The sequence below is a fragment of the Betta splendens genome, chromosome 15 (genome assembly GCF_900634795.4).
Source record: "Betta splendens chromosome 15, fBetSpl5.4, whole genome shotgun sequence".
Taxonomy (NCBI): Eukaryota; Metazoa; Chordata; class Actinopteri; order Anabantiformes; family Osphronemidae; genus Betta; species Betta splendens.
In genome coordinates this window covers 9,652,811-9,678,529 of record NC_040895.2, presented here as the reverse complement: position 1 = coordinate 9,678,529, position 25,719 = coordinate 9,652,811, and the positions used below count along the sequence as shown (strand labels likewise).

The 25,719-nt window shown below is 41.6% G+C and overlaps 3 protein-coding genes across 5 annotated transcripts in view; 1 reads left to right on the top strand and 2 right to left on the bottom strand.

Moving 5' to 3' along the window:
- khdrbs2 (KH domain containing, RNA binding, signal transduction associated 2) overlaps positions 1-25,719 on the top strand; it is a 127,204-nt gene that overhangs the window by 44,809 nt on the left and 56,676 nt on the right. The window lies entirely within an intron of this gene.
- prim2 (DNA primase subunit 2) lies at positions 1,125-16,544 on the bottom strand. Of its 2 annotated transcripts, none has more exons than XM_029175354.3 (14): positions 16,389-16,544; positions 16,016-16,166; positions 15,832-15,941; positions 15,409-15,485; positions 15,205-15,325; positions 14,657-14,752; positions 13,916-14,053; positions 11,106-11,173; positions 10,187-10,259; positions 9,319-9,504; positions 4,543-4,669; positions 4,293-4,375; positions 3,112-3,180; positions 1,125-1,829 (listed from the first exon to the last, which is right to left on the bottom strand). In XM_029175354.3, the coding sequence occupies exons 2-14, from the start codon at positions 16,158-16,160 to the stop codon at positions 1,599-1,601; spliced, it is 1,524 nt and encodes a 507-aa protein (XP_029031187.1). In that variant the 5' UTR covers positions 16,161-16,166; positions 16,389-16,544; the 3' UTR covers positions 1,125-1,598. The 2 variants fall into 2 exon arrangements, with proteins under 2 accessions (XP_029031187.1, XP_029031188.1); XM_029175355.3 differs by lacking the exon at positions 16,389-16,544 and adding an exon at positions 16,270-16,290.
- agpat4 (1-acylglycerol-3-phosphate O-acyltransferase 4 (lysophosphatidic acid acyltransferase, delta)) lies at positions 17,748-21,146 on the bottom strand. Of its 2 annotated transcripts, XM_029175404.3 has the most exons (10): positions 20,899-21,146; positions 20,338-20,519; positions 20,090-20,259; positions 19,853-20,014; positions 19,618-19,771; positions 19,400-19,502; positions 19,210-19,285; positions 18,732-18,930; positions 18,606-18,624; positions 17,748-18,212 (listed from the first exon to the last, which is right to left on the bottom strand). In XM_029175404.3, the coding sequence occupies exons 2-10, from the start codon at positions 20,513-20,515 to the stop codon at positions 18,176-18,178; spliced, it is 1,098 nt and encodes a 365-aa protein (XP_029031237.1). In that variant the 5' UTR covers positions 20,516-20,519; positions 20,899-21,146; the 3' UTR covers positions 17,748-18,175. The 2 variants fall into 2 exon arrangements, with proteins under 2 accessions (XP_029031237.1, XP_029031236.1); XM_029175403.3 differs by lacking the exon at positions 18,606-18,624 and having other exon boundaries at positions 20,899-21,144.

Genomic DNA, 25,719 nt, shown 5'->3' with positions numbered 1-25,719 from the left:
GTGAAATTATATTAAGAAGAGGACAAAGACAAACATCATGAGCTGAATAGAAATGCACAATGGAGTCAGTGTGGAGCATTCGGCACCACTGACGACAGCATGATTGGCTGTGCTGAAAAAAAACCCCACTAAGATTTATTTATTTGCACGTCTGTAACTCGCATTTCCCCAAATGTTGTATTTTAATTGATAATTCTTTCTTCGATGATGCAACGTGTGAAGCGTTCACAAGCTCCATGTTGTCACACGCTCGCATTTACAGATTCCTCCCGCGTGTCAGCTTCCACGCGAGGCTCAGGAAACAAGCGCTGCGGCCCCCAGAACACCTCTTCTCCACGTAATGAGTGGCGGAAAGGAACAAATTGTGCAATGAGAGGAAGCAAGTTCATGACTAATGATTGTAAATCCATTTGGAGAAGATAAACACAGGCCTAGTCAAGTGCCTGCCCACAGTCTAGGAAAGCGCCAGCTTTGTCAAATGTAGTCATGCTTTGCAAAATATTAAACATCAAGGGTCTCTTGCTGACAGCAGCCCGGCTGTGCACTGTTATCCAGTTCCCTTATTATACTGAATAAATCCTCTCTATGTCAAGCACCATGCCTGGATTTTAAGCCCTAATTTAATTCCAGCGATGTGCGGCTCTGGTGCAGGCCGTGTGTTTGTGCTCCGACGCTGCGAGCGTGAGACGGCGGGGAAGTGTGGTGTGAATGTGTCAGAAAGTCTTGGAACACAGAAGCCCGCAGAGAAATGCAATTTCCTTAAAGATGCAACACCCCCGGGGACGTTAAATCTGATTTAAACTCCACAATCATTAAATTGTAGAAGGAGCTTTCTCGGTCATTCAATTTTTTCTTTGGCCTTTTGGAAAATCCATCTGTACTTGAAATTCAAGGCTATGTAGTATTTAGTGTCTTTAATTGGATTGTACTTTGAAAAAAAAAAAAGACTGTTTTTCTGGTGCCACAGCAGCACAAAAAGGTGTGGACTCAGAGACAGTCACCATTTTTCATAAATTATTGAGCACACAGAAGTTCAAGAGAAGAGAGGGGGGATCTCTCCTGAGCACGTATGTTTTGAATAAATTGCATTGTGCTCCGAGAGGCAATATTCCAGGGCGGCATAATACAACTGTGGAAATTGTTTATTTTCATCCATCCTCCTGCCACCATTCATCCACACCCCTGCCAGCAAATACAATGACATTGTTTCTGAGACAGCTGGGAAATGTTCTAGTCATCACCCCCAAAACCACGTCGCTGCCAAAACACTGTGCACCGACACTGGGTATTTGCCATCTGACTTCAGACCACAGTGAACACAAATAAAGTAGAGGGAGTGACTTTAAATGCATGGCTTCAAATGAAAAATGGTGGTGAGAGACATTAACAAGGATTTTCTCAGGTAGAAAACTCCGCTGAAGTGTGACGACGAGCTTTTAATAGCGTCACGCTAATGTTCTGTATTTAAAGGAAACTTCAAAATGAAGCAAAGTGACTGATGTGATTTTAATATTCAATATTATGAAAAACTCAGCAACCTTTAACCCAAGATAAACAAATTCTACATGTATAAAAGGGGGAATAGAGGGAAAAACAAATCAGGAATCATTAAAGAAAGAGTCTAGATCCTCTGTCATCTCAGCCAAATTCTGAGAGGCATCTGCTGCCGCTGCCTCTTGAGCTGCAGTGGATCCTCTGGCAGCTGAGCTTTCCTGTGACCTCTGTGGAGCGTCGGCCTCTCGCTTCGACTCCTTGCCTCCACCCAAAGCTCGTTGGCTCTCTATGAAATACTGGTTGGGGTGGTTGAGTGAGAAATTGGCATCCTCAACCTGTTTGGAGAAGAAAAGGGCAGGAGAGGAAGGTTGGTATAAACCAGACTGACTCACTCAATGATTATCTTAATGTACGCTGCAATGTCACACTCTGAACCGTTTGCTAAATTCTTTACTAATTTATTAACAATTATGAAGACTTTCGATGTCACATTAGCACTAAATTGCCAGCTTACGGATCCATTAGAGCACAAAGAAAAGATGAAATGTCCTTTCAGAAAAATAAAATGTCAAAATCACTCAAATGGGTAAAAACCTATAAAACCTGCGGCTCTTTTTTGTGACCTTTCCCTTTAATTTTTAATTAGGTAATTGGGATTGTTAAATATTAAACCTTTCAATGAGTAAAGGTCTGAAATTACTCTGACAAATTTGTACACAATGATATCAGTGTATTACAGAAGCCAAAAAGAAATCAGTGAGGAGATGCTTCACTTTGCTGCATGAATCACAGAAGGGAAGAACATTATTCTGTCCCATTCATTTTAGAGCAATTATATTTATGTTTTGCTGCTTCCTGGAAAACTATCAGTGTATCTGCAGGTGGTTGAGAGAGTTGTTGATCAATACACATTCATATTATATAAACACGCTTCATGGGAAGTTGTTGCTTTTATTAGGAAATGACTTCATTAGGATGTGAAAAGCATTCTGTGAAGCCAGTTAATTTATTTCACACAACTGCAACTATTTTAATGAACTGTTTGAACAGACTGAATTTATATGTTGTAACTTTAAGTCTCTGCACAGAAACGTGAGCCCCGGAATTTTTCATTAGTCAATAACGAGCCACTAACTCAAGTAGCCCAAGGTTACATACATACAGTAGGCTCTAATGAAATATTAGTTTTATTGCCCGTATAGACGTGTTACAGCGTTTAAAGGAAGACCGTACACTTTGAGAGAAGAAGTAAAGCTTAAACTCAAAATAATTGTAGTAAAAATATTCCGTTAAAGATACACCCGAGTTCGAGTCTGCTACACACGAACGGGCTGCAAGTTTGTGACTGTGTTTTGCTCTTCTGTAAAATTAGGGCCTCGGGTGTGACTAAAAGCGAGGATGACTCAAGCATCCAAACTTAACCAGATTAAATGAAATAAGTATCCACAGGGGACAAAGCAGATCTGAATGCTATAATAAACCTCTGAAGACTAAGTGGCCGTGACAGCCGACTAATGACGGATGAGACAACATAGGTCACGGGTCTTTGTCTGTGTTCATGTGATGCGAGGACCAGGGCCTCTGACACAGGTGGCCTCGCTTCCCCCCAGCACTTACGTTGTGTGTCAGCTCAAAGTACTTCTGGCACGCCAGCTGATAGTGCATTCCTTTAACCAGCTCCAGAACCTGCAACAATAGGCGGTGGGTGAAAATGGAGAAAATCCAAAGACCAACCTCAGACACAGTCTCATTTACAGCAGACATCATCACCAATGTTTACAACAGCTGCAGTGCTGTATTTTGACATTCACACATAAAACCCTCTCCCAAATTATGATGAAAGCAGAGAACAAATGCCTAAAATAACTGATGTAAATTTGATACAAACGGATCACATGCCTTTGCAGGTTAAATTAAATATTCATGTTTTCAGTCGCATGTAAAATCACAACTTCTCATTTTTGCTCAGTGGTTTTGTAGCTTTTTAACACTGAAAAGGAAGGATGTGGACAGCCAGTTTTGAATCCTAGCTTTGTTTGGGTCACATAAGGGCTCTCACAATCTTGCAGTAAACCCACCGTAGTGTTAGCGTGACTACATATTCAGGGTGAGTGACCTGCTGGGGAAAAAAAAACCCAAGGTCTTCAGCGCTTGCTCAGAGTGAGACTCTTCTGAGGAATCCGCCTGTATTTGGTTCCCTCATTATTCCTTATATTCCTGAAGGCTGCCTCCAGCGTGATACTGCCACCAGCTTGCTCAGCGCAAGGCCTGAGATCACTGATGTGCTGTGCACCGGTGCAGCCAGATATTACAGTTTTTATTACTCTGTTCAATTAAATACCAAGAACATTTGTAAACACATTCACAGACAACGGATAGTATGTGAAAACGACTGGCTGCGCCACTTGTTATCTTTATATTTTGGGCAAAAAGGCAAACATCACGCTGCTGTGATTGTAGTACTTCTCTCTGTTAACTTAGGGGAAAACATGTCCAACATCTCGTAATCATGCTGCGCTGTTACTGCCTTAAGCATATTTACTTTTCAGATTTGGTACACCACAATTTTAACAGGATGTCACCTGTGACAGTAATGAAATGGTTTTGATTCGTGTGTCTACAGCTGATGCCACATTTCCCTCAGCTCTACTAAGATGAAAACATTTGCATCTAATGACCATCATGAAATACAGATAGCGATAACAGCCTACGCTTGGTCATGTCTGCTATATTAGTGTCAGGTCTGTGCTGCATCGCTTCTCAAAATGTTTATTTTCTGTCTGCAAACAAAGACTCACCTGACTGATTCCACTGGGTGACACCTTGTAGAACTGAAGCTTCTGCTTTAGCAGCTCAGGGTCACTGTGACGAAACGGACACCCTACAATCAGAAATGAGAAAAAAACAACAATTAGTAAGGGTTTAAATGTCAGAATTCCCACAGCTGGTTGTGTTGATATTTCCAAGTAAAATGTGTTAACCAGATGATGAACACGCAGAGTGGTTTAGCTCATGACTAATGGATTGCTCCAGCAGCTGTGAACTCACCATGATGGTCGCCTTGGCTGGGTGGGTTTGACAAAATCACCTTCATGCAACTGTAGGGAGTGTAGTCCGCCCGCTTGCCTTCTTTGCCAAACATGTGGCGGATGCCGTAGGCATACGCTTTGTCAAACTACAGAGAGAGGGCAAAGAGAAGCATTAGTGAGGATGAGAGTTCAAGAGTGACGAGGTTGGGGTGAAAAGGGACACCGTCATGCATCATGTCAGTTTTGACCGGGTGTTTCCCCTCAATGAATTATAGAGCTATTAGAGAGAATCTGCTGTAGATGTGTCACACTCAAGGTAGTGGAATTAAAGGCATCACATGTCTCCCTCTTTGTCCTGTATAGTACTGATACAGGATGAAGAGTGTTCTAATTAAAATAACCAAGGTACAGAATTCTTATGCACCATGATTAGGACATACAATTAAATTTTATACCAACTCATCTAATTACGTCGCTTGATTACTATTAAAACGATGAACATTATTCCACTGCATTTGCTTTATAGCTAAAGTTATTAAAGTTAGGGACCCACATCAAACTTGTAAATATTTTTCATCTAAACTTGTATCTGACAGTTAAAATAATAAGAAAAATAAATAAAGTGATGAAAACATCTGGAGCATCATTTGTTTTGTTTACATTACAGCTCCAAATTATTACTCTACAACCAATCTAATAACAGCGACACAAAACTAGGCCTCAGCTAAGGTTATTAAAAAGTTATATAACCACACTGAATCTGAAAAATCTTTTTATAAATGTCCCAAAGGGTAAAACATCAAAGTCAAGGACAGAAGTAAACTTTAAACTGCGGAGCTTTTTCACCATATTCTGTGCAGCTTTCCCTCAGCCAAGGAATGCTCGATACTTTTTGATGGGGGTCAGGCTAAAATCTTAGCGGCCAACCCTTTTTTTATATGTACAGTACTTCTGTGCAGTCATTAAAAATGAATTACTTGGCCCCTGCCTCTAAAAATCAAACAGTAAAATACACAGGGTATGCTTCGGCAGTGGCAGAACACAATCACCACGACTGCACCCATCATAACACGTTAATGTTGCAATAAAACCCTTGAAATCGCTAATGTGACAAACTGCAGTTGCAATTTAAAAAACCATAAAATCTGCTTTAAGTTCAATAAATCAAATATTAATTATGTAGCGCTTTTAATGATTCAAGAGCCCATTTTCAGATTTAAGACCCCCCTACTCTATTAAAACGAATCTTGGAACTCCACTGGCACTAAAGTGTGTTTAATATGGATTATGTGAAATAATTAGGACATAAAAGATCCTATGTGGTCTAAAGGTGATATAAAGACAGCGATGAGGCAACATTAAACTTTCATTCGGTCTAGGCAGGACTAAGGTTGTCTGGGGGTTTTGCCAAACAATGTGATTAAAAACAAAACAATTTAGTAGAACAAGAAAACAGAGGCTGCCATTTCAGGAAAACTGAGGTCATCTAGAAGTGACCTAGTTTCTTATAAAACTTAACCAATAAAATAATGATGATGAATTGTTTTCAATGTTGACTTTCATACAAAACCAGGGCGAGGATGTTGTATAGCAGAGTTTACACCTCACCATATAAACTCATGTCTAATGCAACATTTACAAACATATTCCCTTGGTTTCTGCACATCATCAGCTGTGTTCCGACACTTACGATAATCCTGGATACACTCCGACACAGCTGACCTCCCAAATGAGGGAATTTAGAAAATCTGAGATAAGAGTCTAAACACCAGCACAAAAGATGCATTAAAAAGGAGCCACAGTTCTAGTGCCTATCTTGGCTCATGGGGCTACATCCCTGTAACATCCCCCCACACTCTAGGACACATTCACAAAAACCTGCGGCAAATGGAGACAGAGAAATAGGACACAATCAAAGGGATTACTTAGGTGCGTGTGTGTGTGTGCGCGCGTGCATGTGCATGTGTGTAAAGTTGGCATGGCTTCTTAGGCTCAGTCCATAGTGACTGATGTGCCTGTAGCTCCAATCTCTCTTGTATGTAACACCATTAAAATACAGTCTAATCTGAACCGCACGGCTTTTCACACCCTAAAAATAACAAAAGGTAGCGGGGATATAAAATACTGCAGTCTGGACTATAAAATGGAGGCTTCTTAAAAAAGGTCATTTGTATCATCATTTTTAACCAGGGCTTAGATCACTAATAATATTGTCACAGTTGCCTTTGCATGGTTTTTATAATAAACCAGTTAGACTATCAATGGTGATGGGCTGCATCCAGAACGACCCAGCATCCTGCCTGGCCGGCTCCTTTCTCAAGGCAAATGCTACTTAGACAACTGTTCAACCATTTCTCAAATAATGGCCAACATGCTGTGTCAGAGCCAGAGTTGTGCAATAGTTGCATTAGTCTGACAGCAATTCACCACTGACGATAAACGGAGCAAAACCATAGGTACCACTATATCCCTATTTTCTGATGAAAGTACTGTAGAACTCATAATATACTTGAAGCATTTATAGGAGGAAAAAAGGGACAAGAACACATTTATTGTAATTTTCGAGAAATATGGCAAACCTAAAAAAAAAAAAAAAAAAAAAAAAATTATACAGGGTGACCGAGACACTACATTTCCAGTGATAAGAAAACTAAACAAAGGAGACATGTACATTTGTAACAAAACTTTGAGAAGTTAATATTAATAGCAGTCTAATGACTCTCCTATTGTTTGAAAAGGCCCCGGAGGAATCTAGACTAATAATGTGATGAATAGTGTCAGTTAGTGGAAATTAATTAACCTCGAGTTAACATCTGTAAAACAAGCAGTTCAAAAGCAGTCCCACCCAAAGGCCATGCGACACACTGAAAGGTGGAACCAATACACACTCATCCAAATGAATAGGCGAACTTCCTAGGCAAGAAAAATGGAAAGATCCAGTTGATTTCATCAATTTTGTCTCCCCCTCTAGTCTAATATTACATTGCCTCCTTCTCCAGGCCTCCCTTTCGGCATCACTGCCTCCCATCTTTTTCTCTGTGCCTGTCGCATACTAATGAGCAGGCTTTGTGCAGCCTGCCACAAAGTGCAGTCTCTGACACAACACATACATCACTGTGAGAGCTGCAACTGGTCAGCACCATTCTGCTGTGGAACAAGAGGTGGGCTTTATGCAGAGCCCATCACACTTCATCTGGGAGCTTGTACACGGGAACCAAGCCACCTCGAAAATGGGGCACCAAAGAGGGATGCACCATGAAGCCAGCGCGCTCTAGATGCCGTGTGGGCTCATTAGGGGGCCAATAACAGATAGTAGGCCAGAAGAGAGTGAGGGTAAGATAAATGGATACAACTTTATTACTCTGAATCCATTTCTTAACAAGTGTCAATGCCAGGGCCGACAGCCACTGTGTTTTCAACACAGCACAAAAGATAACGAGACGCTTAATGGCTCGAATGTAAACGCTTTTTTTAAAAACAGGGAACATGCAAACACTTTTATCTTTCATGCGAGTGTGGAACTCAGAATAAATGGCCTGACCTGCAACACATTTCCTTGTGGTGCAGAGCTAATTCAAAGAGCTGCAGCAGAAATTACTGGTGGTATTTTGGTTTACATTTTATGTCAGATTAGTTATGCAGCCTAATTAGTTTTGGAAAGAGACTTAGTTTTTCTAGATAAATGCAGAAGGGGGGTGCAGTTAATTATTGTTAAACCAGCAGACACTAATGTTTTTACAGTAATAAGAGACATCATCAATACGGTATGAAGATCTACTTGGGTCCCTAATGGTGTGAAGTGAGGTTTGTAAGTAAGCTCTGATGAATTTGAGCTTCTGTGTATTTTTAGGTTTTATTTAATCATTTGTGTTTGTTAAACATTAAGCTTCCTGAGCTTTTTAGAAAATAGGTCACTCTAAACTCTCAAGTTTGTCCCAACATATGTCATGTTCACCGAGGAGATTGCTTTTCTCCCTTTGTAACATTGGTAGTTTATTAAGTTAGACTACTGTTACAAGGATATAATGGTGTACTACTACTTCAACAAAGGCCTTTTGTCACACCACAAGCACGTGAACACCACCAGACGTGACAAATGAACACGACAAATCAAAAAACCTTTAGCGTATCTTTGTAATTCTCCATTATTATAAAAGCTAGAACAAAAAAAAGCTCATTGTTTTTTCCCCACTAAATGTCTGGACACTGTTGGACTGATGCACCACCAGTCGCTGAATGGGGAAAGAGAACGGTCTACCTGGAGTGTCATGGTGGGGATGCCAAGCATGTGATCTATTACAAATTATTATTCAAAAGACAACACAGCTCAGGGATGAGGGGTCCAGCTGAGTGCCTATTCTATCAGCAGCACTCCGTTAATACTGCATCTTTTAATGAGCACTCCAGCTATGGAAGCTGAGCTGTCTTTGGTTGGTATTCAGTGTGGGTGAGAGGGCTGATCCAGTGGTTTAAAGTTTAAAATATGAAACTTTATAAAAGACTGCTCAAATCAATCTTTGAGACGTAAACACTAAAGAAGAGAAGGAACTGCCCATCACTGTTTCATGAGGTTTTATGGTCACATTAATCAAATGACGCTGGTGCTGAAAGACTGACTATTGCTTAATTTTATTGTGATGTGCAGTTTGTATTCAGAACAAAATACCCAACATACCGATGCTGAAAGGATGAAGTTAAATCACTCCCACTGAGGCTTAATTTCCCAGTTTCATAAACATGTTTTGACACAAAAGACCGAGTATAAGAACAGATAGTATTAGTGAATTATATCTACCTTGTCTGCATCCACTTTGCCTCTTATGAACTCTGACCTCCAGAACTGCAGCGCCTGCTCCAGAGAGAGGCCGATGCCTTTGAGGAAGAGGCCATACTGCATACGCCCGCCGTGGCGGAGGTGGTGGTTCTCCCTGAGAGACTGGTGGAGCTGTCTCATACACAGAGGGAAGGACTTTCCTGAAAGCTACAGGAGGCAAACATTATTAACACACAAAAAAAAATCAAGTACTACCAGTTATTTTTATTTGTGCACATTGAACAGCCTTCGTGTAAGGTCTTCTTTGAGCTGAGGGTGCTGTCAGAAACCAGCAAACAAAGACATATTAAGTTTAATAGAGCCAGTCGTCACATTAGAGGAGCAAAGACAATTAACAAAAAATGTTAATGGTGCATCTGCCCATGATGTGTCTTGTGAGTAGAGCAGAACTGTGACAGAAACACAGAGGGAAGATTCAGCTTGCATGAGTTCAGACAGTAAAAAAAAAAATGTTTTTAAAGCAAATCAGTCCATGACTAACGTGAGGTGCTTAAGGGGACATAGTCTGAGATATCAGAATAGAGAATATCTCACCCTACAGTTGGTGATGTTACAAAGACAAGTGCAACTGAGGATAATCCTAGACAGAAACCTGAAGACAGACAAAGCAGCTACCACTTTAATGTTTAGGCTGCTCACAAAAAAAAATAAAAGCGATTTAATGCTTGAGACCCTGTGCGTCGCTGGTTGAAGTGGCACTAAATACACTGTTGATTCCTGACTCTAGATGACAATTGCTATCCAAACCTCATTTCCCCTCTTTACAGCAGCACATCTCAGGCAAAATGGCTACTTGACATTTCAACAACAGAAGATCGAAGTTACTTACCGAATCAATTTGTTCCAAGGAGATTTTTCCGACGTTCTTCTGGATGCTGTAATCCTGTCCCACATAGGCGTGGCTTCAATAACAAAACACGGCAAATATCAGGACACGAACAATGAAGCCCTTTTTGAAAGTAAGTGCTCCTGACAGTAACACTGCACTGCTAATAGTTAATTGTATTGCACGTAGCAGTGCTTTACATGACAATGTGCTCCCCCTACCATACAGATTAGTGGCCTGCCCACTAATCTGAACAACCTGCCCACTAATCCCAATCAACAATCAGCCAACAGGACTTCTTCCACCCCTATATTCATCTTCTTACTTTCATCTGAAGAAAGCTAAAGCCCTTTACTGAATCTGAGCTACTTCCCTCTGCTACTGAAGAGAAAATGAGCCTTATACCATTAGGCGACTATTTAACACCAACACCTCTGCTGTGTTTTCTGAATGTATTGTTTTGACTGCAAGGCATTTACAGCACAGTGGTCAGGAAACACAAGCTCACTGCAGGTGTACTGCTCGAGTGAATCATACTGTATGTGTGCAACCAGTTTACTTCATTCACATGGAATTTGACTTGCTGAGTACCATGATACACCTTGATCTATCTCCTAATCCTCTGGGGAGCACCGCCATTCAAAAGCAATATATCATTGCAGAGACAACACAGTGAATGAGAGCAAGTAATGCACATGTTCTAAAGCCAGTTACTGGTAACAACAGGAGTAGATGACGCTGCACACTCTGAGGCACCATACAGTCACACAACATCTGGACTTGTCTGCAGTGACAGACTGGGACGACCCAGAACAGCCACAATCCACCGACTCTCCTCTGTGCCAAAGATCGATTTCCCTCAGTCTCTTTTTCAGCAAAGTCTTGGCAAAATGGCAACAACGTTATCAATCCAGCTGCTTACCTGAGGTGGTTAAGGAGCGGCTGGAGCCGTTCATCAGAATGCACTGCTGGTAGGGAGCGGGCTGTCAACTGTGGAGGAGATGGGCATCGCATGAATAATGGTAAGCAGTGTGGGTCAGGGGATTAGAACATCATTGCAGGTTAAGTGCAAAGATTAAGTACTACATAGAACGTTAATTACAAAGGGCCGTGCCTTTGCAACTTGAGCAAGTACCTGCGAAATCTGAATGAGAGTATTTGTAAAAAAAAAAAATGAAATTTTAAACATCTTATTCAAAATTATTAATTAGGACTTATGGAATTAGATTTAAACAAAATAAAAAAAACTCAGCTGGCTCAAAACTCAAAGTATTGTCTTTTCAAACATGGCTTCCCTTGTTTCTTCTACGCTACACACACAAACCAAAGCGTGTATAATATACTACATATTGGTCTGCTAAAATGAACATCAAACCAATAACTAGAGTCATACAGAGAAGCAGCATTCAAGTTCATGCCTTTTTAATGACCAGTGATTTCCCAGCAGGGGACAAATAGCCATTATAGTAACAACAGCCAAAATGGCACAGACACAAGGAAAATTGTTTTGGACTGTTATTTCATCCCAACAGTTAGTGGTCCGGATAATTATCAGGAAATGGACAAATTGGACCGAACTGCAGTTTTGTTTTTCCTTTTCTGATTTGGAGACAATGCTTTAGTCCTATGACAGAGGATGAGCTCGGGCTGAAGCAAATCAAAGACATGTAGATTTGACTCTTCTAATAGATTTTTTTGGTGTAGTTATTCTGGAGCAGAGTGCTACAGGGATTCTTCACTTAACTTAAGCTCAGTAATGAGTTTTATTACCGTTTTAATGTGCCAATAAACCTTTCAGATCAGTGACTAAGCAGAGTGCACCCTCTGTTAAGAACAAAGACATTACCTCAAAAACACTCAGGTGAGTACTTGGTTAAATACACAGTGAAGACATGAAAACAACAACTGAACAAAAATAGGACTTTGCTGCTTCACTTGTAGAAAATTCTTTGGCAGTTTGAACAAAGTGCCATCTCTAATGTGGGCTCAAACAGCTGTTCTGGAAAGGCAATGCGTCTAGTGTCCTTATGATGGGCTTGCACTGTAATGCGATTCAGGCATGTGTGCTGTACTGCAATTATTAGAGCTAGACAAATACAATACTGGGCAACACTACAGTACAGCAACAAAGGGCAATTACTTTTCTAAAATACATAACATACTTTACCCATTATTGCAATTTTGCAGTTTTCTCAATCACGACGCCAAACCTTCCGTGCATTGTTCTTAGAAAATCACGTAGAAAATCAGATTATGAATCTTAAGATAGAGGAGGACAATGCAGTCAAGTGTGTCAACAGCCTAATGAAAGTGAAGTGACACACGGTTAAGGCAGCGGTTAGAAGAAACAGGAGGCGCTGTAGTGCCGACAGAAGGCATAGTGGCTGTTTTCCCAGAACAAAAGTGAAGGCACGTCATTCTCCGCACGCTTTATTAAAAAAAATTGCCTCAGGTTCCCCAAACATGTTCCACGTCCCCCGGGGCATGCGTTGCAATGCACGAGGATACAAACGTTGCACCACAGCCTTTAAAAAAAATATCATGCCTGTAGGGATAATAAGCACTTTCAAACTAGCTGTCTTCAGTCTTCCCTCCAGATATTTGATGTCTTGTGTGCCGACTTGTTCCCCTCGTTTTAACCCTTTGTGCACCGGGTTTCCCTGAGGGCTTTGAAGGGAACAACCGCGGCTGTAATTCAATTATAACCTCATGGAGGCAACTAATGTAGACACAAAATGAATAGGGACAAACTATGTGTACTGTACATGGACATAAACATGTGCAGTAGAAGCTATGCTGCAGTGCCTGACCATGTTACAGCAGAGCAAGTGGGTAACCTGCTTGGAAGCTTTTTATTTTTTTCAACCAACTGAATATGAGCAAGTCTGATCTTTCATGGCATAAGAACATGACAGAAATGCATAACCACTAGAGGAGACTTGCTAGAGTTGTCAGTAAGTTGATATTACACCCTGAAGAGTACATGCCTACCCCAGCATAGAGTAGTACATCCTATTCTCACCTTAAGCAGCTCCTATATTTGAGTATTAGTCCAACCTGTTCAACTGCCGTCATAAAAAACAACATTTAGAAACTGAACGAATGAAATGGAAATTATTTTTGATTCACTGATCCCATGGGAGTCCTATTAAACCCTGAATGCTGTTAAGACTAGATGACACGGTACTGCTCCTTTTGGATCAATGGTACATAGGTTTTTTTTTTTAGATCAATCAAACTCTTGCCACTACAATAATTCTACTCTTTGCTCTGTATCCGTCCTCATTACTGGACCTAAATAATATTTAACGTTCTTCCTTTTAGATGAAACAAAACACCCCGCCAGCACAAATCTTCTGTATTGTTTAAAGGAAGGGCAAAATCTCAGTGTGAATACAGCCTTTCAACTTTGAGACTTCTTGGCAAAGCTCTGGCAGCTTTGCTGTACTGGATTTGTGCAGTTTGCTCCATCCTTCCATGCAGAGCCTTTAAAGCTCAAAGAAGATCGGGGACACGTCTGTGAACTACCACCATTACGTCTTTCCAAGGGTGGTCAGCTTGGTCTGGCAGTGAACCTTTGACCCCCCCCCCCCCCCTCAGGTCAGGTGCACAGCCTAATCATGCAAAGTCGACCAAACACTGAACCGGTTTGATTACGCTGAGTGTCTGGATGTTATACCTTATCACACATTCATTATTCAGACATTGTAAGATAGGAAAGGTTGCACTTACTGCAAGAGCTTTAGACAACCTTGTGCGAAAATCATTAAGAACAATGGTGACAATGTCCTGATGAGGTATGTAAGCATAGCCAGCCTTGAGGTACACTTTCCTTGTTCGCACCAGATCCAGAGCATCTTGAAATGGAACCTTGAAAAGAAAACAAAGAATATTTTTTTGGTATATAGTTTGCATGACAGTCAGGACGTTAAGGTTAAGTTTGCTGTTCATAATTCTGATATCCTCAACAATGACCCAGAAATTTACATTTATTCCAAAGAGTTTGCACCACAAATTACCATACTAGTGTCACACTCATTTTATAGTCCACAAGAAGTAGAAACAGTTTCATCTAGTAGCAGGTCAAGACATCTCCGCCTACTTGTCATTGTATATGACAAACTGTACACATATATTTACAGCTGTGAAAGGTTGAAAGGAGACTACAATGTTACTAGCTAAAAGTGATGGACAATTATAAATTAACTCCTGAAATAAACACTGGAGCATTATAGAGTGAGAGTGGTTTGAACATAAATTAACAGTTACAGTAACAAATTTAATACTTAGAACAGAAAACGTGTGGATCATAGTAGTAACTTCAGAGAGCTCTGAGTACATTCCATTATTTGGAAACTTACATTCCCCATGTGGGAAATGAAGGAATAACAACGGAGGAGTAATACTGTCTTAAGACACATAAGCACTTGACAGTCTTGGTGGGCACGGAAAGGAAAGAGATGACTAACTCACTTTGTAGACGTCCTGATCCTCCACTTTGACTCCACTGACTGCGTAACTGGAGTTGACAATTTCTTTTGACAGAGCCTGCTTCTCTTCGACACTAATCTGAAAAGTTGAAGATGAGGATGATGAATTCTCTGGAAGAGCTGCAGGGGCAGAACTATGTCAGTCTGAACTCAAAGAAGGTTGATGCTGATCATGAGCAAACATCATTTATCAAACAAATGTCTTTTTGACACAATGCGAGTTGACGAATTATTTAAATCTGAAATGTTTTACTTCGATTGGTCTGACCCTTTAAAAGCACAAAATAAACTGTTAATATACTAACCTCTATGTAATACCATGTTTTTACAAATAAAATGAACAGTTCAAATTTTAGTTTTCTTTTCAAGGGAATCTTAAACATTATTACATGCAATGATCCAGCGGCTCCACCTAGTGAAAATACAAGTGAACCACAATAAGCTGTGAATTGAAGCATTTAGTCACAAAAATGACTTGAACTCAGACAGTTAAGTAGAAGAAGGTAAAATAAAAACCTTACGGAAACTTACTGTGTCGTATTGCAGATTATTCTTGTGGAGAAATTCCAGTTTTTGTTTTGAATTAAGTTCACCAAAGCGGTAACGGAAGAGGTCAATTTCCTGTTGTATAAACCAGCGTCTCAGATCCTCCCTTTAACAAAACATTTCAGTCAGTTGCATGTGGTCATAATGTTTATTATTTTGGAAAACGGCTCCATTCAAATACAGACTTACGTTTGGCAGTAGGCAAGTCTAAGAATGAAGTGGGAGATATGGTCCTTTCTTCGTTTCTCGTGTTCACTCAGTCCATTCTGGGGAATTATTTTTTTAATTTAATGCATAATTTTAAGAACTCTGAATTCCTCGTCCTGAGGCCCTTAGTGCCACAATGTTTTTTTCTATTATTACATCCACTCAATTTCAGTGCACAGTGAAGCACCTGCACAATGGAGTTCAGCATAAAGCACTACTAACCACCTACGATGACATGTTCCTAAACGCCTCATGTCTCATTTAACAGCAAGTGATAAACGTGGACAAATTACTTTGTAAAAAAAGCTTCTAAGTTAGTGTTTAAAAAGTGACTTTAACTGGCTACAAAATACTGCACACCAGAATGTAAGTCTGTTCAAATGCATTTTACGCTGCAATACTCACGTCTTGTCTCGGAGATAATTTGAGGTTTTTAGACTCAGCTTCCAGTTTGTTTTTGTACGTATCTGACAGCTTCACAAAGCTCACACCCAAATTTTCGACAGTCTTTAACACTGCAGGGGGAGAAAAGACATAATAAATAACACAACATTTAAATTGTACTCTCATTTGAGTGTCAAAGGCTCACATTTCATCCTGTCTACAGCAAATGACTCAAACTCAGACAGGGAGATGTTTTCAAGAGGAGGCTGCCCGTAGAACTGCAGCGCTTGTTCATAAAGATCAGCCTGACAGCTGGGACTGAGCTTCTTCCTTCTGCCAGAAAACTGCATAGTGGCCTGATGGTGGGGAGAAAAAGTAAGTTAAGTAACAAACACAACGTTTGATGTTTGAGTTAATAATAATGCCCCCGAAATACTAGCTAGCTAGTCAGCAACACACACAAACAGGCAAAACATCCGCTTCTAGCTGGATTACACAAAAGACGACCGAGCTCCGCACATTCACTGCTTCGCATCGATACACAAACAATGTAGTTAGCCAAAATATTGTTGCGTTACCAATAAGATAGTAGTTTGCTCCTCTAAGGTTAATCCCGCCAAACAAAATGGGCTGTTCAACAAACGCGGGTAAATGACGAAGGCAAAGCAACCAGGAAGACAAGTGGTGACGTCATGCGTGTGTGCGTTCGTTTAGTCGTTCCGAGCGAACCGCCGGGGCGCTACCGATTAGGTGGCTCTTGCTCTTGTGTGTCAAGTGAAAAAAATTATAAATGTAACGTTATAAATTCCAAAGACTAACAACGTGGTTCTATATATGTAATTTATGCGAGTACTTTTCTCTGTTGACTTTGGTGGATCAACGTCTGATGAGTAATTCTGTGCTATATAACAAACGCAGTCTATGGAATTACCTAAATTTTATTTATAAAGTAAACCATTTTATTATATCTTTTCTGAATTAGTTGATTTAGAAAATAGTTCTCCGGCAAAATAGTAATTCAAATGTTTCTCTAGTCTCCCGTCGCTGCTGCTGATTACCTGGACCAGGTGGGCCCGTTTACTGAGAAGCTGGAATGAGGGAAGATGAGGTTAAAGTTTTGGTTAAATTTACACATCTGATACAGATCAGTAGGCGGAGGTGGAAAACGGGAAGGGCTCGAGGGTTGGGTTTGGGAAACCACTGGGAAAGAAACTGGCACCTTTGTTAAAACAGCAGAATCCTATAAAATAAAGAAATCAAACAGCACAAGCCGAGGCTTTATGAACAGGCACATTAAATATTAGATCTCTATCAGACTTTATATTTATGTATAAAACCAGATGAAATATGCAACAGCATCTAACAGGAGTTAATGTCAACCAGGATAATTCCTCCACATTAAAGATATCTAGAACAGATATCACCTAAAATTGAAAGCAACCCGTCTCGAAGTAAAGCTGAAAAGTAATTCTTGCATTTGTTTTTCTAGACTCAGCTGCTGTAATTCTCTACTAATAGGATTTCCCAATAACCTCCTTAAAGACATCTGGTTAATCCAAATTGCTGCAGGGACAGGTCTGACTGTAATTAGCAAAAGAAATACATTCAAATTTCTACGTTAACCTTTATGCATTTGCTCCCAGTCATATCTGGAATAGAATATAAAATCTTACACGAAAAAGTACTTGCAGATCAACATTCATCACATGATAAAGATGTCATACTCTCATAATATTCATTGGCCATTTGTGGCCTCTAGAGTCGAGAGGGAGGCAGAGTCTCCAGGTTTACTCTTTTTATGACTGGGATCAACGCTTTTTGTGCTGGTGTACAGGTGCTGGCCCCACCAGCCTCAAGTGCTCAGGATTTATTGGGTTCTATATATGACTCTAAAGGTGATGATGACATGCTATAAAAAAATAAACTTGACTAAAAAACTGATTTGAAATCTTTATTATTTTTCATTATTATCAAAGAGGTAGTGCATTTTAGCTGAATTTTAATTTCAGTTTTAATTGCCAGTAAAAATGTCAAAAAATATTAACCCTCGGATTTCATGACAGTCTACTATAGAGTCAGATTTCACCTTCCTTCACAGTCTCAGTGTCCCAAAGGAACCTGGCCACCACAGTCCAACTTCATGATCGTACACCTTGAGTCTTGCAACGTAACGTTAGACAAGACTGCCCCGTCCTGTGTTACACCCTCATTAGACAAGCGGGATCCTGTCTAGTGTTTTCAAATTCTGCTGCGGGCAGTTCATGGATTAGTAGCCGTGCAGAGAAGCAGCACCGAGTTTTTCAGGATTCCTTAGTTGTTGTTTAGAGTAACCTCCTTATTTCCATAGCTTGAGCCTTTGTTGATCTCAGTCTGGCCAATCATCCAGCGAACCCCCAGAGAGGCTGTAGACAAAATATTCAGAAAGGCTTCTATTAGTTTCAACAGTGATAATATTTGAGCAAGTTACAAAAATGTGACTAGTTTGAAAATATTTCCACAGTAAATTCTTTTTGTGTAAATTTTACTTTAAAGGATAAAGATTTTTCAGTTTCATGTACTGTAAACTGAGATTTACTGTTGTGAATTGTGTCTCAACCATAAACATGGAACCTTATTTATTGTGGAAACTGTAACATGCTACACATAAATCCATGCTGTTAGAGAAATAACTTCTCCAATTGCCATCTCAGAATTTAAATGTATGTTTGATTTAACTAAGCACACACATGCTTGAAAGCCGTTAGGGACATGCTCCCAAGACTGACTAATTGTATTTTCCGTAAATTGGAACTTACATTTGACTTGTCAGATCTGCTGCTTAATGAAACGTTTGGACAAAAAGGAGCTGGTTAAACTGAAGGAAAGGCCATGATACCTACTTCAGGGAGGCGTCAGGTCAGACATAAATGCATGAAACCAACCTGCAGAACAGAAAGCCACAGAAGCGAGGATGGTCAGCATTGAACCAGAGCTGATCAGCTGAGCAAGTAGGAGGCCTAACGGGTACAGCAGCAGACAGGACCAGAAGAGCCAGTTGATCAAAGTCCAGGGGCGGCGTGAAGGGCTCATTATGGGGCCAGGGTAATGCCCGGTCTGTGCATACTGCTCCTGAAAGCTGTCCTGTATTGCAAACAATATATATTCTTAAAAAGGGAAAACATGGATGATAATGTTCTTTGAAAGCAAAACTAGTGTGAGAGTGTTGAGAAAGTAGTAGGTGCAAAAGGTGAACTATGTTACAGTGAACATTAACTAGTTCAGCATATGGGTCTGAACAGTAAAATGATGAATGGCACGTACACACCTTCTTACATCCTTTTAGCGCTTATGAAACAAAACATTAACCAAAAAGGTGCAACCTATCTGCCTATAGATTTTATTTTCCATCAATTACCTCACCTTTTCCTGGTACAGTTTATGGAGCCAAGCGGCGCACTCTGCCTCATCTTCTGGAATCGACTCCAAAGGGATTCTCCTGTAAGTAAAAGCAAATGCGGGATGTGTCTGAAAAAGCCCAACTACAGCTTCCTGCTGTGGGAAAAGGGAAGTGAGCGTTAATAGATTCTCACTGCAAAACATTTCTTTGTACCTCACATATAGATCTGCATGGTATTTCTTCCCATTAAGAATTCCAAGCAGGGTTGGCGTTTCGTTATTCCTGAAGTTGAGTGTAGAATCGTAAACAGCTGCAGCTAAACACAAAAGAAGACACACGGCAGCAATTACGGGTAGAGCTTACTGGATGCGTATATGTGCATCTTACAGCGGAGGACGTCACACATCACAGGATCACGGGCAGGTACTCACCACTGCCTCTGAGGTTTTGGACCGTTACCCAGAAACCTTTGGTCCTGGGCAAGAGGTGATATTTCAGTTTGGCCAAACCCTTGGTCTCAGCTACCTTCATGCTGATCTGGTGCTTCTTCGGTGTGAAGCGTGTTCCTTCACAGTAAAGCAAGAACTAATCCCAGAAAAACACGAGTGTTCGTTAGTTCCACATCTCTGTGGCTGAATGCTGATTTTACAACAGGATTAAATTTACCCAGAACTTTTCTGGGTAATCCTTCAGGTTTTGAAGATCCTGCGCCACCGTCCTCCGATCCTCCTCCCACTTTCTCTTGCAGAAAACGATCTCCAGGAAGTACCACATCCAACCGATAACTGGCACGTATGCCAATTCCTTCTTGGCCAACACTTTTGAACTCTGGAAGATTAAAATTGGAGCCTCGTTATGAAAGTCAAGTGCGTGCGCGGGTGTTTGAGGGTCACTTTCTCTTACCCCAAGAACTCCAAACCTCTCACAGAAGGTCCAGCCACACAGGAAGTCTATCTCAAAGCTGTGGTTGAGGACCACTATTGCATTCTCTTTTCCATACAGTGGATAACTCTTTGGGTCTGTGTAGAGCGTGCATTCAGAGCCTGACCACCACTCGAGGACAGCCACCATCTCTGGAGAGCATTCGGACATAACGGTGAACAATCTACGTGCATAGAACGGAGTGGGAAACATCCGAGAACTTCACTCACGGCTGCTGATGCAGTAGCACAGTCGCACGTTGATCCTGCGGGCCAGCTGCTTGTTGACAAACCACAGAGGTAAAGTGCAGAGCTGCAGCACGTTGACGATGAGGCCGCTGAGCACGAACACGTAGCAGATGATCAGGTGGCACAGGAACTGGGTTTTCAGCAGCTGCAGGAGGCCCATTGTCCTGCAAAAGTCCAGCGACCAAGTGATGTCACGCACGGCACACACTCTGACACAGGACATTTTAAACACCTTGAACACCACTATCACGCCGCATGTTTAACCAATCCGCTCTGTCAAACAAAATAATCAAGGCAGCGGGTTCTCGCAACACCGAGAGCAGACATGACTTCTTTGATTGGACTTTGGGTTCTGACCTGCTGAATAAAGCCTCTGATTTGGGCTGCACACACACAATGGTAGTATATGGCTTAACACCGTGAAACGTGTCTCCTCTACCAAAGGTTACTGCTACAGAGGTTACAGGCGTTTCAGATATAGGTCATCTAAATCACTCGCCTATTAAACTAATTATACAAAGATAAATCATATGTGGCATTTACCTTCTTTACTTTTAAGATGAAAATCTTAAAGCGACTCTTCCGGGGCTGTTTATCCAAAACGCGTGCAGTTATCGTCGCTCTTCCTCGCACTCCGGTCACATTTCATTCAGCACAGTGTGTGTTTTCCAATCAAGGAACTGTAGAAAAGAAACTTCCCTTCACAAGGAACCACACCCATTTGAAAACCACGCCTGGACCCGGTTCTGGAGACACGTGAGCTCTGCTTCCTTCTAGAATATCTGGAACCAGACTGGCTGCAAAGATCGTCTATTATGCGCAAGACAAACAAAAATCATAGGTTATTAAGGATTCCTCTGTTACCATGGTGACTGATTAGTAGCCGTCTATAATAAAAAACTAAATGTCGTCAGAAGATGTAAACTAATTTTAGTACATATAAATATAACACGTGGGTGGTTAAAATGCTCTACACCTAAAGTTCTCTTAGCAAAACGTGCAACATTTCCTGATACCAATGCAATTGGACCGTCGTCTCTTTGTGTGCCACAAACTAGGACCGAGTGAGACCTCCGTCTTTTTCTATCTGTCTTCGCTGCCTTTGTTTGGTCGCAACAGCGACGCGAGGGGAAGGCGCATCAGTCACGCCACAATATGCCTGTTACGGTTTACGGAGGTGGGGCGGAAGCGAACGAGGGGACGAGATCGCAAGTGTGTGACGTAAACGTAACCTGCACGAGCCACCGTGACCGGCGGGCTAATGACAGTGGTTACTTATTCAAACAGGTTATAACCGACATGTCATAACTGTGGCTGCATTCCACACAATCTCTTCTCTGTTCGCGTATTTCGACTGTAGTTAAATACAAAAGGCAAAAACAAAATAATTGTCATTTAAAAGCCCGCATCCTTTCTCCAGGAAGAACCAAGAGGTTTTGCCGAAGCAACGCGCACGAGCCAGGCAGAAGCATCCGCGTGTCGCCCCGTTTCACATAAAGCGAATTTGTGTTTAGAGTAGCACATGCGCAGTGGTGATTTAATAACAAACAAAGCACAACACACAGTCGCCATTAGTAACAGTGTGGGTGGGTTTTAATGTAACTCTGTGTTTCACTATGAAGCTAAAACTTAGATTGACTGATGGACTGGTTAACCTTCTTAATCATTTAGTTTTTATCTTTACTTTTTATGAACGTAACCAAAACATATCAAAACAAGCTCAAAATTCCTAGATGCTGAAATAAGTATAATCCTTTTAATTTTCTGACCAATATTAACTTATAATGTTTACTTCAACTAAACGAAAATAATATTTAACGTTTCCTTTTACCAACACTAGAGGGCGATGACGATGCATAGAAAGCAGATTCCTCCTGAAGCAGATTACAAGTCATCAGCTGACAAAAGAAGCTCAGTGACTTCTCACACTGATGAATTTTCCAAGCTAAATGGAACAGTGTTTCTTCTGGGGTGCAGCTTGTGGGTTTATGAGACATTTTTCAGTTCAGTTACCTGAGAACTTGAAAACTTGACAGTTTTCAAGTTCTCAGGTACTTCACTTCCAAAGAACTTTAAATATGATGCTGCCTTTACTGTATGTGGGACAAAAGTACACCAACAATCCCTGCAAGTTTAAGTACCAAAGAGGAAGAGTGTAAAAGTGCATGTTCACTACACGCGGGTGAGTGTGAGTCCCCACAGCTGCAAAAGTGATAGAGCATAGCATGTCCCACAGTCTTGAGCTGCTCAATACACATGTTAGTCATTTGCATTTGCATAAAACATAACCCAGGTCAACAAATCCAGTTCAGGCAACAATTTATATACCTTGATTAGTTGAATATAATCATTTAGTCATGCTCGGTGGTGATTGCACTGGAGCATCTGCTTATTGTTACAGCATCCCATAGAGATGGAGTTGGAGGCTGTTAAATACAATTTATGGAAATTATGTTCAGTGCTATTTTCCAAGTAGAAGTATTGTGATACATATGGAGTAGAGGTCCATTAGGTCTTTGTGTGTTTATAGAGGATAACATGTAGTTGTAGTGCTGATTAGTAAATGAGGTTTGGCCCCAGAAAGTTGTTAGAGGACATACAGTGATCTTGACCTGAATAATATGATTTATCAACATAACCGTGCTTCTGAACCACAAGGTTGAATGACTGGACGTGCCCTACTTTTCTAAAGAGTCCATTCCCAGCATGTATTTGGATCAAATGTGAGCAGAGATTACCGGTGAGTGTGGGGGTCATCTGTCCGACAGCCATCACGTCATAAAAATGCTTAAAAGGATACGTGCATGAAATCCCGGTAAGGTTTCAAAGCGAGCCACTCCCAGGCTTAGCCGGAGCGCAGATATGCATGATGCCAGCGCGCTGGAATGACCGTTAGATGGAAAACATAAAACATACGTCTAGAAAATGGTTGTTAAACTCAAAAGACTAACATTAGTGTGCTGCCTGCCCAAAGTGGGAAGCCAGGAAGGAAAGTGTCTAATTTGCATTTCACTGACTCTTCAGTGGAAAAGTGCAGTTGATATGAGGTTAGAGGATTTAAAGACGTGTTGCGAGGGCACCTCACCGCAAGATCCTACCCTGATCCAGGAGATGTCGGCTGTCATTAGAGGACTCACGACTCACAGCTGATGTTGAGCTTCCAGGAGCCTTCTTTGGCACAGCAGGGAACAGAACCATGAAAGAGCAGTGTCGTGAGTTTTAAGCATAACAGCTGACATTTGCTGCATGATGTCCTTCTGGTTTTATTCATTGTCCACTGGTAAATCAAGCAGAGAGGTTATAAAAATGATAAAGCGAAACACCAGATGGATTGATACCGAACGAGAAGCTTCTCTCACGTGTGGGAAAACCCAAGTCCTCACCTCAGTGTTTATAATCTTCTTCTTTTCAACCTTTTAAATGCACGGAAACATTTTTAATAGTTGATATTTTACCTTTATTTATTTAGTGAAAATTAATTAGTGGTGGTTATAAAAATAAGCAGCTGCGACTGACATTTTTCAAGTCAGGACTGAATCAGGTTGATGCCGCCGGCCAAAGCCCGCAGCTTCCAGCCAGGGAGAACTATACTTTTGGCTCAGCAACACAGGAGTGATTTGGATGAGCATCCTGCTTAAAGAATGCGCCGGGGATTAAGCAAAATCACCGCGTAAGTGTGATTTATGAGCCGATCTCCGTCTGGCTTTCACCCGTTTTATTCGAAACAAATTAACACTCATTCAGCCCCTCAGCATGGCTAATAGGCCTATCAGCGGACATTTAACCCTTCGCTCCGAGGTGAGACTGAAGTAAGTGGAGGTGTGAGCAATCGCTCGACGGCTGCAGGACTTGGTGATGTGACTGGAAAAACGTTTGTGGCCACCGTACGAACTGAATACATTAAGTCGCGAAGGTGGAAAAAGCTGCATGCATTCTGGTTAAGTCGGGGGTTTTAGTAAATAAGCAGCGAAATCCGATTAGCTGGTTTCTCTATGACCGCACGTTGGAAGGTCCTGAAGATGAATCCATGCATTAGGCTTCAATCTCAGGGGAAAAAGTACAAATCAGAGGACGTGACAACACAGCCTGGGGCCTAAACTGTATTTGACACAGCATACAGTACATGTGCAGTAAGCCAGTAATGGGAACCTGATGTATGCAGCGCCTCAGGCAGCGACTGAGGCCCCGCCCACACGTCCGACTGTCACTGAATCTCTGGGAGGTTTTCTGGAGACACTCGCTGTGCCGCTCTCCGGGGCCTCTTCTCGGGCCCCGAGTCCAGCGCCAAGAGGAACTGGCCCGAGCAGCTTCATCTGAAGCAGCGCCACCAACAAGGTGAAGGGGATTTAAGTGCTGCGTGCTTGTGCAATCACGCGTCCTTCCTTTCACCTTTTGCTCCCCCGTCCTCGGACAGATGTCGGGTTTGGGATTTGAAGGCCCAGGGACGAGGAAGTGATTCAGCGTGAGGTCACATGCAAAGATGTGCATGTGTACCACACTTACTCTACAGCTTCATACTCTGATGATAAACCTGCAAATCAGAGCTGTGCTTTTAGGATGAAACTGTGTGGTGATTAGTTTATGAGGTTCACCCAATAATAAGGTGTTTAAAATGTCCTGTGTCAGCGTTCTTACAAATGACTGAAGTTATCGGGGCCATTTTTCCTGCTCCAACAAGCACAAAAGGACCAGCACATTTTTCCTCCCCGACCAGTGTGTAAAGTCCAGTCCAGCTGTTTGCCGGTGGAAGGCTTGTTATCACGCACACATTCTTACGTTGCTTTGTGTCAGACAATGGCAACAGCTGCGCCGCTCAGCCATCACACAGCGAGCGGCTGGCAGCGACCGCGGCTCTGTTGAGCACGCGGAAATATTCGGTTGACTGAGCGTCTCATCGCTGGAACGGTCAGCTGTATATGTTATGAAGAACTTTAGCTTTTAGAACTTTGCTCAGTAACAGCAACAAGTCCACATACTGTATTGTATAATGAGATGAGAGCGATCAGTGTGATGATTAAAAACAGGAAATACACGGCAGAGCGGCTGCTTCCTTAAACAGCCTCCAGTGCATATTCCATTGCAGCAGAGCACAACATGGCTGAAAGTCCCATTAGGGATGTAACAGGATCCGGCGTGATCACTTATTTCCACTGGTGAACAGAGGAGGGGGAGCATTGTACTGTAGCACCACTGTCCATACATCCACGACGCTAACACAGCGTAGCCTCCAAACCCTCCCAATTCACCAGCAGGCCTCAGGCTTTTGCTCCAGAAACACTGTTGCAGGCCTGGAATTGCTAATGTCAATTAAGATACTGCTAATTTCGCCATGTGTGAGTGGAAACCGCAGCGGGTGGAGTCACG

Excerpts from the sequence above, each read along its gene's own strand:
- prim2 (XM_029175354.3), bottom strand. The coding sequence starts at position 16,160 with ATGCAGTTTTCTGGCAGAAGGAAGAAGCTCAGTCCCAGCTGTCAGGCT. Across the intron at positions 15,942-16,015 it reads TGCTGTAGACAGGATGAAAT|TGTTAAAGACTGTCGAAAAT; the intron begins GTGAGCCTTTGA and ends CTCCCCCTGCAG. Across the intron at positions 14,054-14,656 it reads AGGATCAGGACGTCTACAAA|GTTCCATTTCAAGATGCTCT; the intron begins GTGAGTTAGTCA and ends TTTCTTTTCAAG.
- agpat4 (XM_029175403.3), bottom strand. The coding sequence starts at position 20,515 with ATGGGCCTCCTGCAGCTGCTGAAAACCCAGTTCCTGTGCCACCTGATC. Across the intron at positions 20,260-20,337 it reads GTGCTACTGCATCAGCAGCC|AGATGGTGGCTGTCCTCGAG; the intron begins GTGAGTGAAGTT and ends AATGCTCTCCAG. Across the intron at positions 20,015-20,089 it reads AGAGGTTTGGAGTTCTTGGG|AGTTCAAAAGTGTTGGCCAA; the intron begins GTAAGAGAAAGT and ends TTAATCTTCCAG.